At 44.1% G+C, this 13,200-nt stretch overlaps 1 protein-coding gene across 4 annotated transcripts in view; it reads right to left on the bottom strand.

Annotated features, from left to right (window-relative positions):
- SCAF8 (SR-related CTD associated factor 8) overlaps positions 1-13,200 on the bottom strand; it is a 686,214-nt gene that overhangs the window by 492,445 nt on the left and 180,569 nt on the right. For all 4 annotated transcript variants that reach the window (XM_029596704.1, XM_029596703.1, XM_029596702.1 and 1 more), the window contains exon 8: positions 13,112-13,191. In XM_029596704.1, coding sequence (XP_029452564.1) covers positions 13,112-13,191 — 80 coding nt within the window. The remainder of the gene's footprint in view (positions 1-13,111; positions 13,192-13,200) is intronic.

Raw genomic sequence — 13,200 nt, 5'->3', positions numbered from 1 at the left:
GCAATTTTGCTTTTTTCATGGAGAGTAATCACACAAGTGGGGACTCCCAAGCTGAGGATTGCATGTATGTTGTGCTTTTGTATCAACATATGACCTATGTTTTGTTAAAGAAGAAGAGGGAAAGTTGAAGGAATTAATTAAATAAGACTTTGAGAACTCCTGGGCCACAACTGCTACCTTGACAAGAAGCATTTTTTAGGCAATAATGAACATATGGACAGAATACCAGGTGGTGGCTTTGCAGTTATCTTTTATGGAAAAACATTGGATCCTTCAGAAGTGTCATAAGAACATAAGAAATTGCCATGCTGGGTCAGACCAAGGGTCCATCAAGCCCAGCATCCTGCTTCCAACAGTGGCCAATCCAGGCCACAAGAACCTGGCAATTACCCAAACACTAAGAAGATCCCATGCTACTGATGCAATTAATAGCAGTGGCTATTCCCTAAGTAAACTTGATTAATAGCAGTTAATGGACTTCTCCTCCAAGAATTTATCCAAACCTTTTTTGAACCCAGCTACAGTAACTGCACTAACCACATCCTCTGGCAACACATTCCAGGGCTTTACTGTGCATTGAGTGAAAAAGAAGTTTCTCCGATTAGTCTTAACTGTGCTACTTGCTAACTTCATGGAGTGCCCCCTAGTCTTTCTATTATTCGAAAGTGTAAATAACCGAGTCACATCTACTCGTTCAAGACCTCTCATGATCTTAAAGACCTCTATCACATCCCGCCTCAGCCGTCTCTTCTCCAAGCTGAACAGCCCTAACATCTTCAGCCTTTCCTCATAGGGGAGCTGTTCCATTCCCCTTTATCATTTTGGTTCCCCTTCTCTGTACCTTCTCTATCGCAACTATATCTTTTTTGAGATGTGGCGACCAGAATTGTACACAGTATTCAAGGTGTGGTCTCACCATGGAGTGATACAGAGGCATTATGACATTTTCCGTTTTATTAACCATTCCCTTCCTAATAATTCCCAACATTCTGTTTGCTTTTTTCACTGCTGCAGCACACTGAGCCGACAATTTTAAAGTATTATCCACTATGATGCCTAGATCTTTTTCCTGGGTGGTAGCTCCTAATATGGAACCTAACATCGTGTAACTACAGCAAGGGTTATTTTTCCCTATACGCAACACCTTGCACTTGTCTACATTAAATTTCATCTGCCATTTGGATGCCCAATCTTCCAGTCTTGCAAGGTCCTCCTGCAAAGTATCACAGTCTGCTTGTGATTTAACTACTCTGAATAATTTTGTATCATCCACAAATTTGATAACCTCACTCATCACATTCCTTTCCAGATCATTTTTATATATATATTGAAAAGCACCGGTCCAAGTACAGACCCCTGAGGCACTCCACTGTTTACCCTTTTCCACTGAGAAAATTGACCATTTAATCCTATTCTGTTTCCTATCTTTTAACTAGTTTGTAATCCACGAAAGGACATCCCCTCCTATCCCATGACTTTTTAGTTTTCTTAGAAGCCTCTCATGAGGGACTTTGTCAAACACCTTCTGAAAATCCAAATACACTACATCTTCCGGTTCACCTTTATCCACATGTTTATTAACCCCTTCAAAAAAATGAAGCAGATTTGTTAGGCAAGACTTCCCTTGGGTAAATCCATGTTGACTGTGTTCCATTAAACCATGTCTTTCTATATGCTCTACGATTTAGATCTTTATTTATTTATTTATTTAAATTCTTTTAATATACCGATGCTCAAGAACCAGGTCTTATCGTACCGGTTTACAATAAACTAGGGGGAACCAGTTAAACAATGAAAGCAAAAGTTACATTATAACAGGGAAAGTGGAACTAGGCTGTTAGAAAAAAGGATAGGTTAAACAATTTCTAACTGGAGAGCAGGGCATGTAAGCAGGAGCAAGTGCTTACATGGTATGAATTATATACAAATTTACATAGTGTATTATGATTAAGCAAGTTATATGAAAGTGCAGTTAGCCGAAATACAGTTCCTTTGAGTTGCGGAAAGGGACGCAACCATGGGGTTTGTGACTGTGTGGGTGACCCGGAGGCTTCTTCAAGGGTATGCTTGGGCGAACAGCCAAATTTTCAATTTTTTTCTGAAAGTGATATGGCAATGTTCCTGGCGGAGATCTGGTGGGAGAGAGTTCCAGTGATGCGGACCAGCAATTGATAGTGCTCGTTTTTTCAATCATGTTGTGAAGAACGGATTTTTTGGGGGGAACCTGGAGGGCATCTCTGTATGCAGATCTGGTGAGTCTTGCAGAGGAGTGTGGTTTGAGGGGTATGGTAAGTTGGAGCGAGGATTCCTGAAATAAGGTCTTGTGGATAATAGTAAGTGTCTTGAAGAGAATTCTGTAGCGAATGGGTAGCCAGTGAAGTATTTTTAGAATCGGGGTGATGTGGTCCATGCGGCGGGAGTTTGTGAGGATCCTGGCTGCAGCGTTTTGCAGCATTTGAAGAGGTTTGGTAGAAGAGGCCAGGAGACCAAGCAACAGTGAATTACAGTAATCAATCTTTGAGAATAGTATGGCTTGAAGGACCGAACGGTAGTCGTGAAAGTGTAGGAGAGGTCTTAACTGTTTTAATACCTGTAGTTTGTAAAACCCTTCTTTGGTGGTGTGGTTGATTAATTTTTTAAAGTTCATTCTGGAGTTTAGGAAGGCCCCAAGGTCTCTCACTTGGTTTACTAGAGGTGTGTTAGTATTGAAGGTTAGCGGGTTATTATCATTAGGGGAAATGACTAGCAGTTCGGTCTTGGACGTATTGAGAACGAGGCAGAGACTTGTGAGAAGGAGGTTGATGGCGTGGAGGCAGCTATTCCAGTAGTTTAGAGTGTCGGAGACAGGTTCCTTGATGGGGATTAGGATCTGCACGTCATCCGCATAGATGAAGTATGTGAGGTTGAGATTATTGAGGAGTTGGCATAGGGGGAGAAGATATATGTTGAATAGGGTCGGCGAGAGCGAGGAACCCTGGGGAACTCCTTGTTTGGCAGCTACAGGGTGAGACTCTTTGATGATTATTTTTACTTTATAGTATCTGTCGCTTAGCCAGAGGTTAAAATCTTTAGAATAGTTTCCACTATTTTTCCCGGCACTGAAATCAGGCTCACTGGTCTATAGTTATCCGGATCGCCCCTCGAGCCCTTTTTAAATATTGGGGTTACATTGGCCATACCCCAGTCTTCAGGTACAATGGATGATTTTAATGATAGGTTACAAATTTTAACTAATAGAGCAGAAATTTTATTTTTGAGTTCCTTCAGTACCCTAGGATGTATACCATCTAGTCCAGGTGATTTGTTATTCTTTAGTTAGTCAATCTGGCCTACTACATTTTCCAGGTTCACAGTGATTTTGTTCAGTTCGTCTGACTCAAATTACAAATTACAACCTTCCTATCTTGTCAAAACTAATTGAGAAAGTAGCTTTTAATCAGTTGAGTGATTTTGTCTGCAAGATCAATATTCTTTATCCTTGTCAGTCAGGTTTCCGGAGGGTACAAAGTACAGAAACCACTCTTCTTTCTTTGGTTAATGTTATTAGACTTAATTTTGAAACATCAAAAATTGTGTTTACAGTTTTCTTTTAGATATGAGTGCCGCTTTCGATACTGTCAATCATCAGTTACTTTCTTAAGATTGTGTGAAATTTGAATTGCAGACAAAGCCCTGAACTGGTTCTCCTTTTCTTTCAGAGCCTTCTTTTCAGGTGGATTGGGATGATAAGATTAAGGAGGCAGAAGTGCATTAGAAATCCTATTTATTTATTTAGTGTTTGCATATTTATTTATTTATTTAAAGACTTTTATATACCGAAGATCATGTACTGGTACATATCGCTTCGGTTTACATATAACCAGATTGGGAATTACCATAGATATGGTGTACATAGAACAATGATTAATAATCAGAAATCAATAAACAGTAAACATGATGCATAGAAAAACAGTAAACAGAATGCATATAACAATAAATAATAATAATAATAAAGAATAAATAAGAAGTAAACAGTAGGTGTATGTGTGGAAATAGAAAACTATTTAAACAGGTGGAATTGGATATACCTCGAACGTGGGGGGTGTTAGGAGTAATATGTGATTACAAGTATTAGATGAGAATAGTACAGTTTCAATGTGGGCCTTTCAGGAAAGCAAAAGGCTTTAAGTGAAGGCTTCCGTAAAGATAATCGTTTGGAACATCTAATCGGTTTACAGCGAACAGTAATTCAGGAACAGGCTTTACATGTAAATTAGCGAACAAGGTAGAAACAAGGGATGTATATAACTTGGTGGTCAATGTAACTAAAAGCTATGAGGGGGGACATTTTTTTAGATTTGTTTGTCGTTACAAGAGAAAATAAGAACATATATACACATTAGACTTGGCAATCAAGGTAATATACATAAGACTTGGTAATCAAGGTGAATAAAAGTTTTGAACGGAATAAGTGTTCAATGGAATTTTGCTTAGGTTAGAATGTCATTATATAAAAGGTAAATCGTATATATATACCAAAGATGAGAGAGAGAAATGTGATTGGCGGGAGAGGGAGACTAAATATGGGTGGAAGGAGGAGAGGGGGGGGATGAAGTCCGGAGGGGAAGGAAGAAGGAAGGACAGTTCAGATGAAGGCTTGCTTGAAGAGCCATGTTTTGAAGTTCTGTTTAAATTTCTTGTAGCATGGTTCCTGACACAGGGTGTGGGGCATGCTATTCCATAGGGAAGGGCCAGCAGTAGAGAGAGCAAGGTTGGAAGTGGACTTCAGTTTCATCAGTTTGTGCGAAGGGGTGTGTAAGGTAGCTGCGTGTTGTTTTCTGGAGGGTCTGCCAGAATTGTGGTGATAGAGATGTTCGTTGAACCATTGCATGTCTTTGATGTGGAGAGATTTATGAATTATAGTGAGTGTTTCAGATTGTATCCGGGATGCTACAGGTAACCAGTGCAAGTGTTTGAGTACAGGGGTGATGTGGTAATTTTTATGAACATTCGTGAGGATACGGGCAGCCGCATTTTGGAGTATCTGTAAGGGTTGGATAGTGCTTTTTGGGAGACCTAGAAGCATGGCATTGCAGTAATCAATTTTAGATAAAATGATGGCTTGTAATATGGTACGAAAATCATTAAGGTGTAATAGGGGTTTAAGTTTTTTTTTAGTGTATATAGCTTGAAGAAATCATCTTTTAGGGTTGTGTTTATGAATTTTTTTTAGATTAAAATGATTGTCTAAGATGACACCGAGGCTGTGAACGTGAGAGGCGAGGGTGTAGGGGGAGGTGGGGGGAGTTGATTGAAGATGGGCTGGTGGGAATATTGCTAGGAGAAATGGCTAGTAGGTCTGTTTTTGCAGTATTAAGGGCAAGGAAGTTGTCGGTGAGCAGAGAGTTGATAGAGAGAAGGGCTGATTCCCAGGTCTTGATGGCATTGGGCAAGGTGTCCGTGATGGGTATGAGGATCTGAATGTCATCAGCATATATGAAATGCGGAAGACCGAGTTCAGACAGGAGACGGCATAAGGGCAGAAGGTATATGTTGAATAAGGTAGAAGAGAGAGAGGAGCCTTGGGGGATGCCTTGGGCCAAATTAAATGGTTGAGATTTGTTGTTCCCGATTTTTACTCTGTATTGTCGCTTGCTGAGGAAGGACTGAAACTAGTGGAGGACGGAGCTTGAAATGCCAATTTCATGTAGGCGTTTGATTAGTATATTGTGATTGACTGTGTCAAAAGCGGCGGAGATATCAAGTAGTGCAAGGATGTAGGATTGACCATTGTCTAGGTCTTTTAATATGTAGTCGGCCAGGGAGATGAGGAGAGTCTCAGTACTATGGTGTTTACGGAAACCATATTGAGAGGGGAAGAGGATGTGGTTCTCACGGTAAGTTGTCGGTTGATGATTTTCTCTGATTTTGGATAAAAATGGGAAGTTTGAAATGGGGCGAAAATTGGCAGGTTTAGCAGGATCGAGTGAGGGTTTTTTTAGAATGGGTTTTATAATGGCTTGTTTAAGTTGGTCAGGGACTGTGCCAAGCGATATAGATCTATTTATAATTTTATTTTATTTATTTAACATTTTTTATATACCGCAGTTCTAGCAACAATGTTGCTAATCACTTCGGTTTACAAGTAACTTTGGGATGACAAAACATATGGGTGTCTTACAGAGAACAGGAATATGAACTGGGAATGGTTAAGATAAATATAAATATATATAACTTCCAAACATTAAACATTAGATTATTATATGACATTTTCAACAATGAGGGAGATAGGTTTGGCAATTGTGTTAGGGATGGAGAGGAGGGTTTTAGAGGGAATGTTATCGGACGGGTGTACTGCTGGTTTGATTTTCTTAAGTATGGATTCAACTTCCATTTCAGTGGTGTTCATAAAGGACGAGAGGTTAGGAGAGGATTTTGATGCTTGGGAGTTGGTAGGGGTGGAAGGATTTTTGTCTAAAATCTGTTAAGAGGGTGTTAGTAGGTGAGTGTGGTGCCGGGAAGTGTGACATAACATTGAGGACTTTATCGTGGAAGTAGAGAGCTAGGTTTTCACAATTGGCTTGGTCGTCTGAATCAGGGTTCGTGGGGGGGAGTGATTTGTTTAAGGAAGACGCAAATTCGAAGAGGACTCAAGCATTAAATTGGTATTGGTGGATTCTCAGCGCATAGAAGTCTCTTTTAGTTTTGTCAATGGCCTATCTGTAGGAGTGGAGGTAGCTTCTGAATTTTCCGAGTTGGGGTGGTGTTGGATCTTGGCGCCAGTTTTTTCAGTTATATGGAGGGTGAGTTTCATGTTTTTAAGTTCTGGTGTATACCATGGCTTCTTTTTGTGCTTTGCTGGGTTGATTTCACGGGTCAGTGTACGGAAGAGGTGGTTGGCCACTGTGCCAGTTAGTCTGGACCAAGAGGTAATAGCGGAATCTGCGTTGGTGAGATCTAGGTTGGAGAATTCTTTAGTGAGGGCTGGAATGAGGTCGTCGCTTTTACACGGTCTGCGGAAGCGGATTTTGTTTGGGGGGGGGGGGTGGGAATACTGGAGTTTTTTATGGAGCAAGTGATTTCGATACGGTAGTGATCAGACCAGGGTATAGGTGTGCATGTGGGGGGGGGGGTCTGAGTGGATGAGGGTATTAGTGAAAATGAGGTCGAGGGTGTGGCCTGCCTTGTGTGTGGGGTTGGTGACCGTTTGACAGAAACCAAGGGCCTTCATAGAAACAATTATGGTGTGACAGGAGACTGATAGTGGTGTGGAGTCAATGTGGAGATTAAAGTCTTCAAGAATGATGGCAGGAATGTTTATGTTAATGTTTTTAGGATTAAGGAGGAGGGTTTTTTTTTCCAGGGTGCCTGGTGGCGCGTAAATTAGGCAGATTTGGAAGTTGGGAGATTTAAATAATCCGATCTCCAAATTGTGAGGGGAAGGAGTAGGATGGTGGGATAATTTTAGGCTTCTTTTTGCGGCTAGGAGAAGGCCAGCTCCATGTTTCTTAGGTCGTGGAATAGAGATAATGTTGTATAGGTCAGTGGGGAGTTGGTTGAGCAAAACTGTGTCAGAGACTTTTAGCCATTTCTCAGTAATGGCACAGATATCTGGAAGATCATCTGAGAGTATGTCATTAAGCAATACAGTTTTTTTGACTATGGATTGGGCATTTAGGAGGAGGATGGTAAAGGTGGTGAGGCCGAGTAGTTGGGTGAAGGGGGAGGTGATGATAGGGAGTAATGATAGAAATGATAGAAATGCATGGTGAAGGTGCAGAGGGCGAGATAGCAGAAGGGTGTGAGGAAATGATAGTGTTGGTGGGGAGCGTGGCAGAGATAGCAATAGGCAGGTAAAGGGGGTCAAAGGGACGTATATTGAGATGTCTGAAACGAGGAACAAGTCAGAGATCAGTGGCAGGAAAAGTGAAGAGAAGTAGGGTATTAGGGATAATAGCTTCAAATTGGTGATGGGCAGGGTGGCAAGGGGTGGAGGCGAAGGCGCAGGTAAGGTAGGTCAGAGTTCCGTGTGAGTTTCGGGGAGAGAGAAGTGGGGGTGTATAGTGGATAGCTGTTAGTGGAGGGGTACCTGCTGGGAGCAGGAAGAAGACAGACAGCAACCCAGCAGAGCGTGAAAGACGCATAAGAAGGCGACACTAAGGGGCGCACAAAGGGGCGAAGCCTGAGATCAGGGCGCCCTTTAAAGCCCCAGGTACGCTGAGGGTGACGTCGGCAGGTCAGTCATTGGTGGGGTCGGTCCCCTCGGGTAGAGTGGGCCGGCACAGCCGGTGGAGGAAAAGGCCTCATGGGTTTGTTGCGGTCTCGTTGCGGCAGGCAGCCGGTTGGTGGGTGCTCCTGACCTCGATGGGTCAGCGCCGTCCGCGCGGAGCACCGAAGAGGCAGGAGGCAGCGAGCTGGCCGAAGAGATTCTCTCCAGTAAAGACAGATCTGCAAGCCGTTTCTAAACCTCCATACGGAGGTAGGAGGCCCAATTCGACCTGGAGACCCAGCGGAGAAGATAGCATGGGATCGTCAGCCACCGTCTCCCCTTTCACCAGGAGCATCCTGAGGCCGAAAAGCTTCTCCATTTTGTCAAGGCGCTCGCCTCCAGGCACAAGATATAGACTTCGTGAGGGTCAGTAATGGACATGGTCCGGGGGCACCGGCGAAACCCCATCGACACCACTGAAAAAAGTAACCGAGTGGTCGATGGCCCGTGGCCACCAAGGGATGGCACCGTCGGGGATCAATCGCACAAAAGGAACAGCTCACTGCGACGCTCTCTAAGGTTGGGAGGAAAGAGGAAGGACGTTTTTAAAGTATTATCTACTATGATGCCTAGATCTTTTTCTTGGGTGGTAGCTCCTAAGATGGAACCTAACATCGTGTAACTACAGCAAGGGTTATTTTTCCCTATATGCAACACCTTGTACTTGTCCTCATTAAATTTCATCTGCCATTTGGATGCCCAATCTTCCAGTCTTGCAAGGTCCTCCTGTAATGTATCACAATCCGCTTGTAATTTAACTACTCTGAATAATTTTGTATCATCTGCAAATTTGATAACCTCACTCGTCGTATTCCTTTCCAGATCATTTATATATATATTGAAAAGCACCGGTCCAAGTACGGATCCCTGAGGCACTCCACTGTTTACCCTTTTCCACTGAGAAAATTGACCATTTAATCCTACTCTGTTTCCTGTCTTTTAACCTGTCTGTAGTCCACAAAAGGACATCACCTCCTATCCCATGACTTTTTAGTTTTCTTAGAAGCCTCTCAAGAGGGACTTTGTCAAACACCTTCTGAAAATCCATATACTTCCCTGTTTATGTGCCACACTGTCACCTGGTTGTCGGTCTGGATCAAGACCGCCATGTTGGACAAGCGATCCTGGAATGCCCAAAGCACATAAAGAATCGCTCAAAGCTCCAGAAAGTTGATTTGGCACTGAGCTTCCTGAACAGACCATAGGCCTTGCGTGCGGAGGCCCTCCATATGGACGCCTCACTCTAGGGTCGACACATCCCTGGTGAATACAATCTGGGAAGGGGGAGACTGGAAAGGAACCCCCTGTTCCAAGGAGGCCTGGAGCGGCAGAGTAACGAGGATGCGAACATGGAGGTCCTGGGTGGCTTGCGCCAATGGGACCACAGGGTCCATTGAGCCCTGTGCATATGCAAGCAAGCCAAAGTTGTAACATGGACAGTGGCCGCCATGTGACCCAGAAGATGGAGCATGAGGCGGGCAGAAACCTGCCAGATCCGGCAAACCAGACCCGCGAGGGATGCCAGTGTGAGCGCCCTATCGCAGGGTAGATAGGCTGTGGCCTGAGCCGTGTCCAGCCGGGTGCCGATGAATCTCAATTGCAGCGATGGGGTCAGATGGGACTTTGGGTAGTTGATGACACGGAGATGGGGTGTTCCCAAATTCTAAGGAGTAGCTATTTGAAAATGCCATGTGCGAGAACAGCTACCACTTCCTTCGGGGCATCAACGACATGGAGAACCTCCAACATCTTATGCCTGGCATCCTCTTCCGACAAGCAGGAATGGAATGGTTTCTGCCATGGCCCAGACAAATCCTACAAAGGTTAAGTCCTCAGGCAGGGAATGGTGCCGCTCCACTGGAGGAGACAGGATTGAGGGAAGATCCCCGTGTCATCGAATAAGGACTCGGAGGTATCATCCTCTCACGCGTCATACAGGGCATCATTTTCACTGAGATCACCCGGAGACCCTGCCCAGGCCCTTCAGTTTGGGCACAGAGGATACTGAAGGCATCGCAGGTACCGAGGCCCCCGAAGGACCCAGAACCTGAGCAGGGAACACCTGTCGTGGAACCTTGGGCCTTAGCAGTGCTGCAAGCTGTGCTGGGCCTTCCTCTTTGGAACCCACAATGGGAATCACCCCGGACAGAGAAAGCAATGGTAGCCATGGGGGCATCAATGGATTCCCAAGTACCGGCAATGGCTGCGAGGGGAGGATGCCAAGAAGGACATTGAGGAGCTCCAGCAGCAGTGCCAGCATCAAGGGTGCAGGCTCCGGTGCCAGTTGAAGCACTGGCAGGGCCAGTGGCTCGATGCCCTAAAGGACTTGGATCACCACCAATTGCATTCTATGATCCAACTCATCTTAGAAGTTTGCTGAAGACTGAACCGACAGAGGAGGGAGAGGGACCGAATGGACAGAGCTCAGAGGGAGATCAATGCCCAGCACCGGCTTCGGTGGGGAACGTCAAGGAATCTCGGGTTCGATGGAGGTCGATACCTCCTCTCCGCGGGGTTGCTTCGGGGCATCATAGCTGGTGCCAACCCAAGCCTGGTGCCATGCAAAGACAGTGACTGATGATGCTTCCGTGACTTCCCCCAGTGCCAAGAATTAAGACGATCCTGACGTCCTGGAGCGTGAAGACACTGATGACAGCCAATCTTCAGCCCCTCTCTCCAGAGGGGGCCCTGAAGGAACGGGTGGACAGCGAGGGCTCGGTGTCCATCAGTTCATTGCGGCCTCTCAGAGTTGACATCCCAATGCCAGAGTTGAAGGTTCAGATTTTTTGGAACCAAAGAGTTTTTCCATCTTGTCCAATTGGGCACGACGGCCTCTGGGGGTCATCGGTCGCAAACACGACACCCTTGGGTGTCATGCGATCACCCCCAGGCAAAGGATACAAACCTCATGTGGGTCCGTGATGGACATGGTCCACAGACACTGGGGGCACCGGACAAAACCTGACAACGGCATGGCAAAACGTATCAGTCGAGCGGTCGGTGCCCAGTGGACACCAAGAGCGAGACACACTGGGAATCGATCACAGAGAAGGGAAATAAAGTTTACCAACCAAGATTTTGAGAAAAAACACTGTGAACAAAGCAGAGCTCCACAACCGCTAGACGATGGCTCCGTGGAAAAGGAGAGATTAAAGGGGGACCCCGCATGGATAGTGGCATCATGGGCACTTTCAGTGTGCCAGTCAAAATTTCTAGAAACTTTGACATACATTTTCCAAGCCGGGCTCCCAATGTTACCCATGTGTGAGGACTACCATCCTGCTTGAATTAGGAAAAAGAAGTCTATTTCAGCCTTCGAGAATCATAAACCCCATTGCTGTACTTTGTCAGGATGCGGTGAATAGACAGGCCGAATACGACTGTCAGAAACTTTACGTCTGCCACACACTAAGGAAAGCAGAGGAAAGCTGGATTATCTCAGTGGTAAGAAGCATTTCCTGCTGTCACACACTCTGCCACTGGCTTATCAGAGAGAGAAGAGTGTCATCAGAAAAGTGAGTAGAATGGCTCAAAGGAAGAAAAAAGAAATGGGGCAGAGTCTGACATTATGAGGGGAAAGACAGAAGAAGGAATGAAGAAATGAGGCATAAGGAAGGGGACAGGAATCCATGATTGACCTGGTTAAGGAGAGTGAGAATAGATGGCTGTCTAGCATGGAAAGAAGAACACGACACCCAGGAATTACAATGGACAGAGGTAGAAAAAGAGGGAGGGATAGAGGACCATAACCTTCCAGGAGGGAAGATGGTTTCCAGGGATCAAGGAGGATGACAAGACAACCGCCAAGCTTGGATATGACATTAAAGAAAAAAGGTATACAGAAGGACAGTCAGACATGGAGATCTCATAAGCTTTCTTCCCTTTGAAAAGAATATTTTACCTTTTATAAAATCTAAATTATTATGAGACTATCATTTTCTGTATGTGTAAGAATTATAAAAGAAAATTTTAAAGTATAAAAGAAAAGCAGGCTAAAAGCAGGTTAATTTTCATGGAGGGTAAAATGCCTTTTTGAAAATTGCTATTACCAGCCAAAGAATGTAAAAGGAGCTGTGCTGTGACTAGCATGCAGACTTTTTTTTTTTTTTATCTGCAAGGAAAAAAGACATAGGGTTTGGTTAGGGAGAGGAAAAGTGCATGTAGAGATTTAATTTTGAAAACCTCGTGCATACTTTCATGCATGTACTTTAACTCTCTCAAAACAGATGAAAAATATACAGGGACAAAAAGTACTGGCTTTCCCCTGTTGGCCTGAGTTTTCAAAAAGAAACACCACAAGCAGGTCTGCAGGTACCGGTGCCGATTTTCTGCTAGGTTACGCCAAGCTGCCAACCTGGAATTTTTTTTTAACTTACTTCCCTTTCCCTATTGCAGCTGGAGTGGGCGGTGGAGGCCACTGTTGGCCTTAACCTTCAATTAAGAAGGCAATGTTTGAATAGCTTTGGAATTTGGCCTCCCTACATTTTCAATTTAGATCAAAGCTTTATACATTATAAATGATTCTGGAGTCCATCTTATTACTACTTTTGTTCTGGCATGCAAAAATTAAAAAGAATTGTAGGGGTACATAAAACTGTTAGCAGCTGAAAAGGGGTCCGTGTTAACTGAAAGATATTATGAGATGTTATACTAAGAATGATCCAAGGGGAGAAGAGAGTACATGTTAGTCACAACCTTCCCAAAACTATTTCTTCACAAAAAAGGTAAGCAGCTGCAATCACAGTACCTGAAGGGAAAGAGGATCTATCTGCATTCTAATATAATTGATTATCTTAATTATTCTGGTATAAGGGGCAGAATTTTCCCAATGGAATAAAAAAAAGATGACTGAGCAGATCTTACAGTTGTGTAGAGGAAGCTTCCTTTTTAGGGTCTTCAGCATGCTCAGGCTCATCTCCAAAATCAAATCTGTCCAACAGTTTCTGTGAGAA

The sequence above is a fragment of the Rhinatrema bivittatum genome, chromosome 3 (genome assembly GCF_901001135.1).
Source record: "Rhinatrema bivittatum chromosome 3, aRhiBiv1.1, whole genome shotgun sequence".
Lineage (NCBI taxonomy): Eukaryota > Metazoa > Chordata > Amphibia > Gymnophiona > Rhinatrematidae > Rhinatrema > Rhinatrema bivittatum.
Note: the sequence above shows the minus strand (reverse complement) of the source record. Positions and strands in the feature narration are given on the sequence as shown.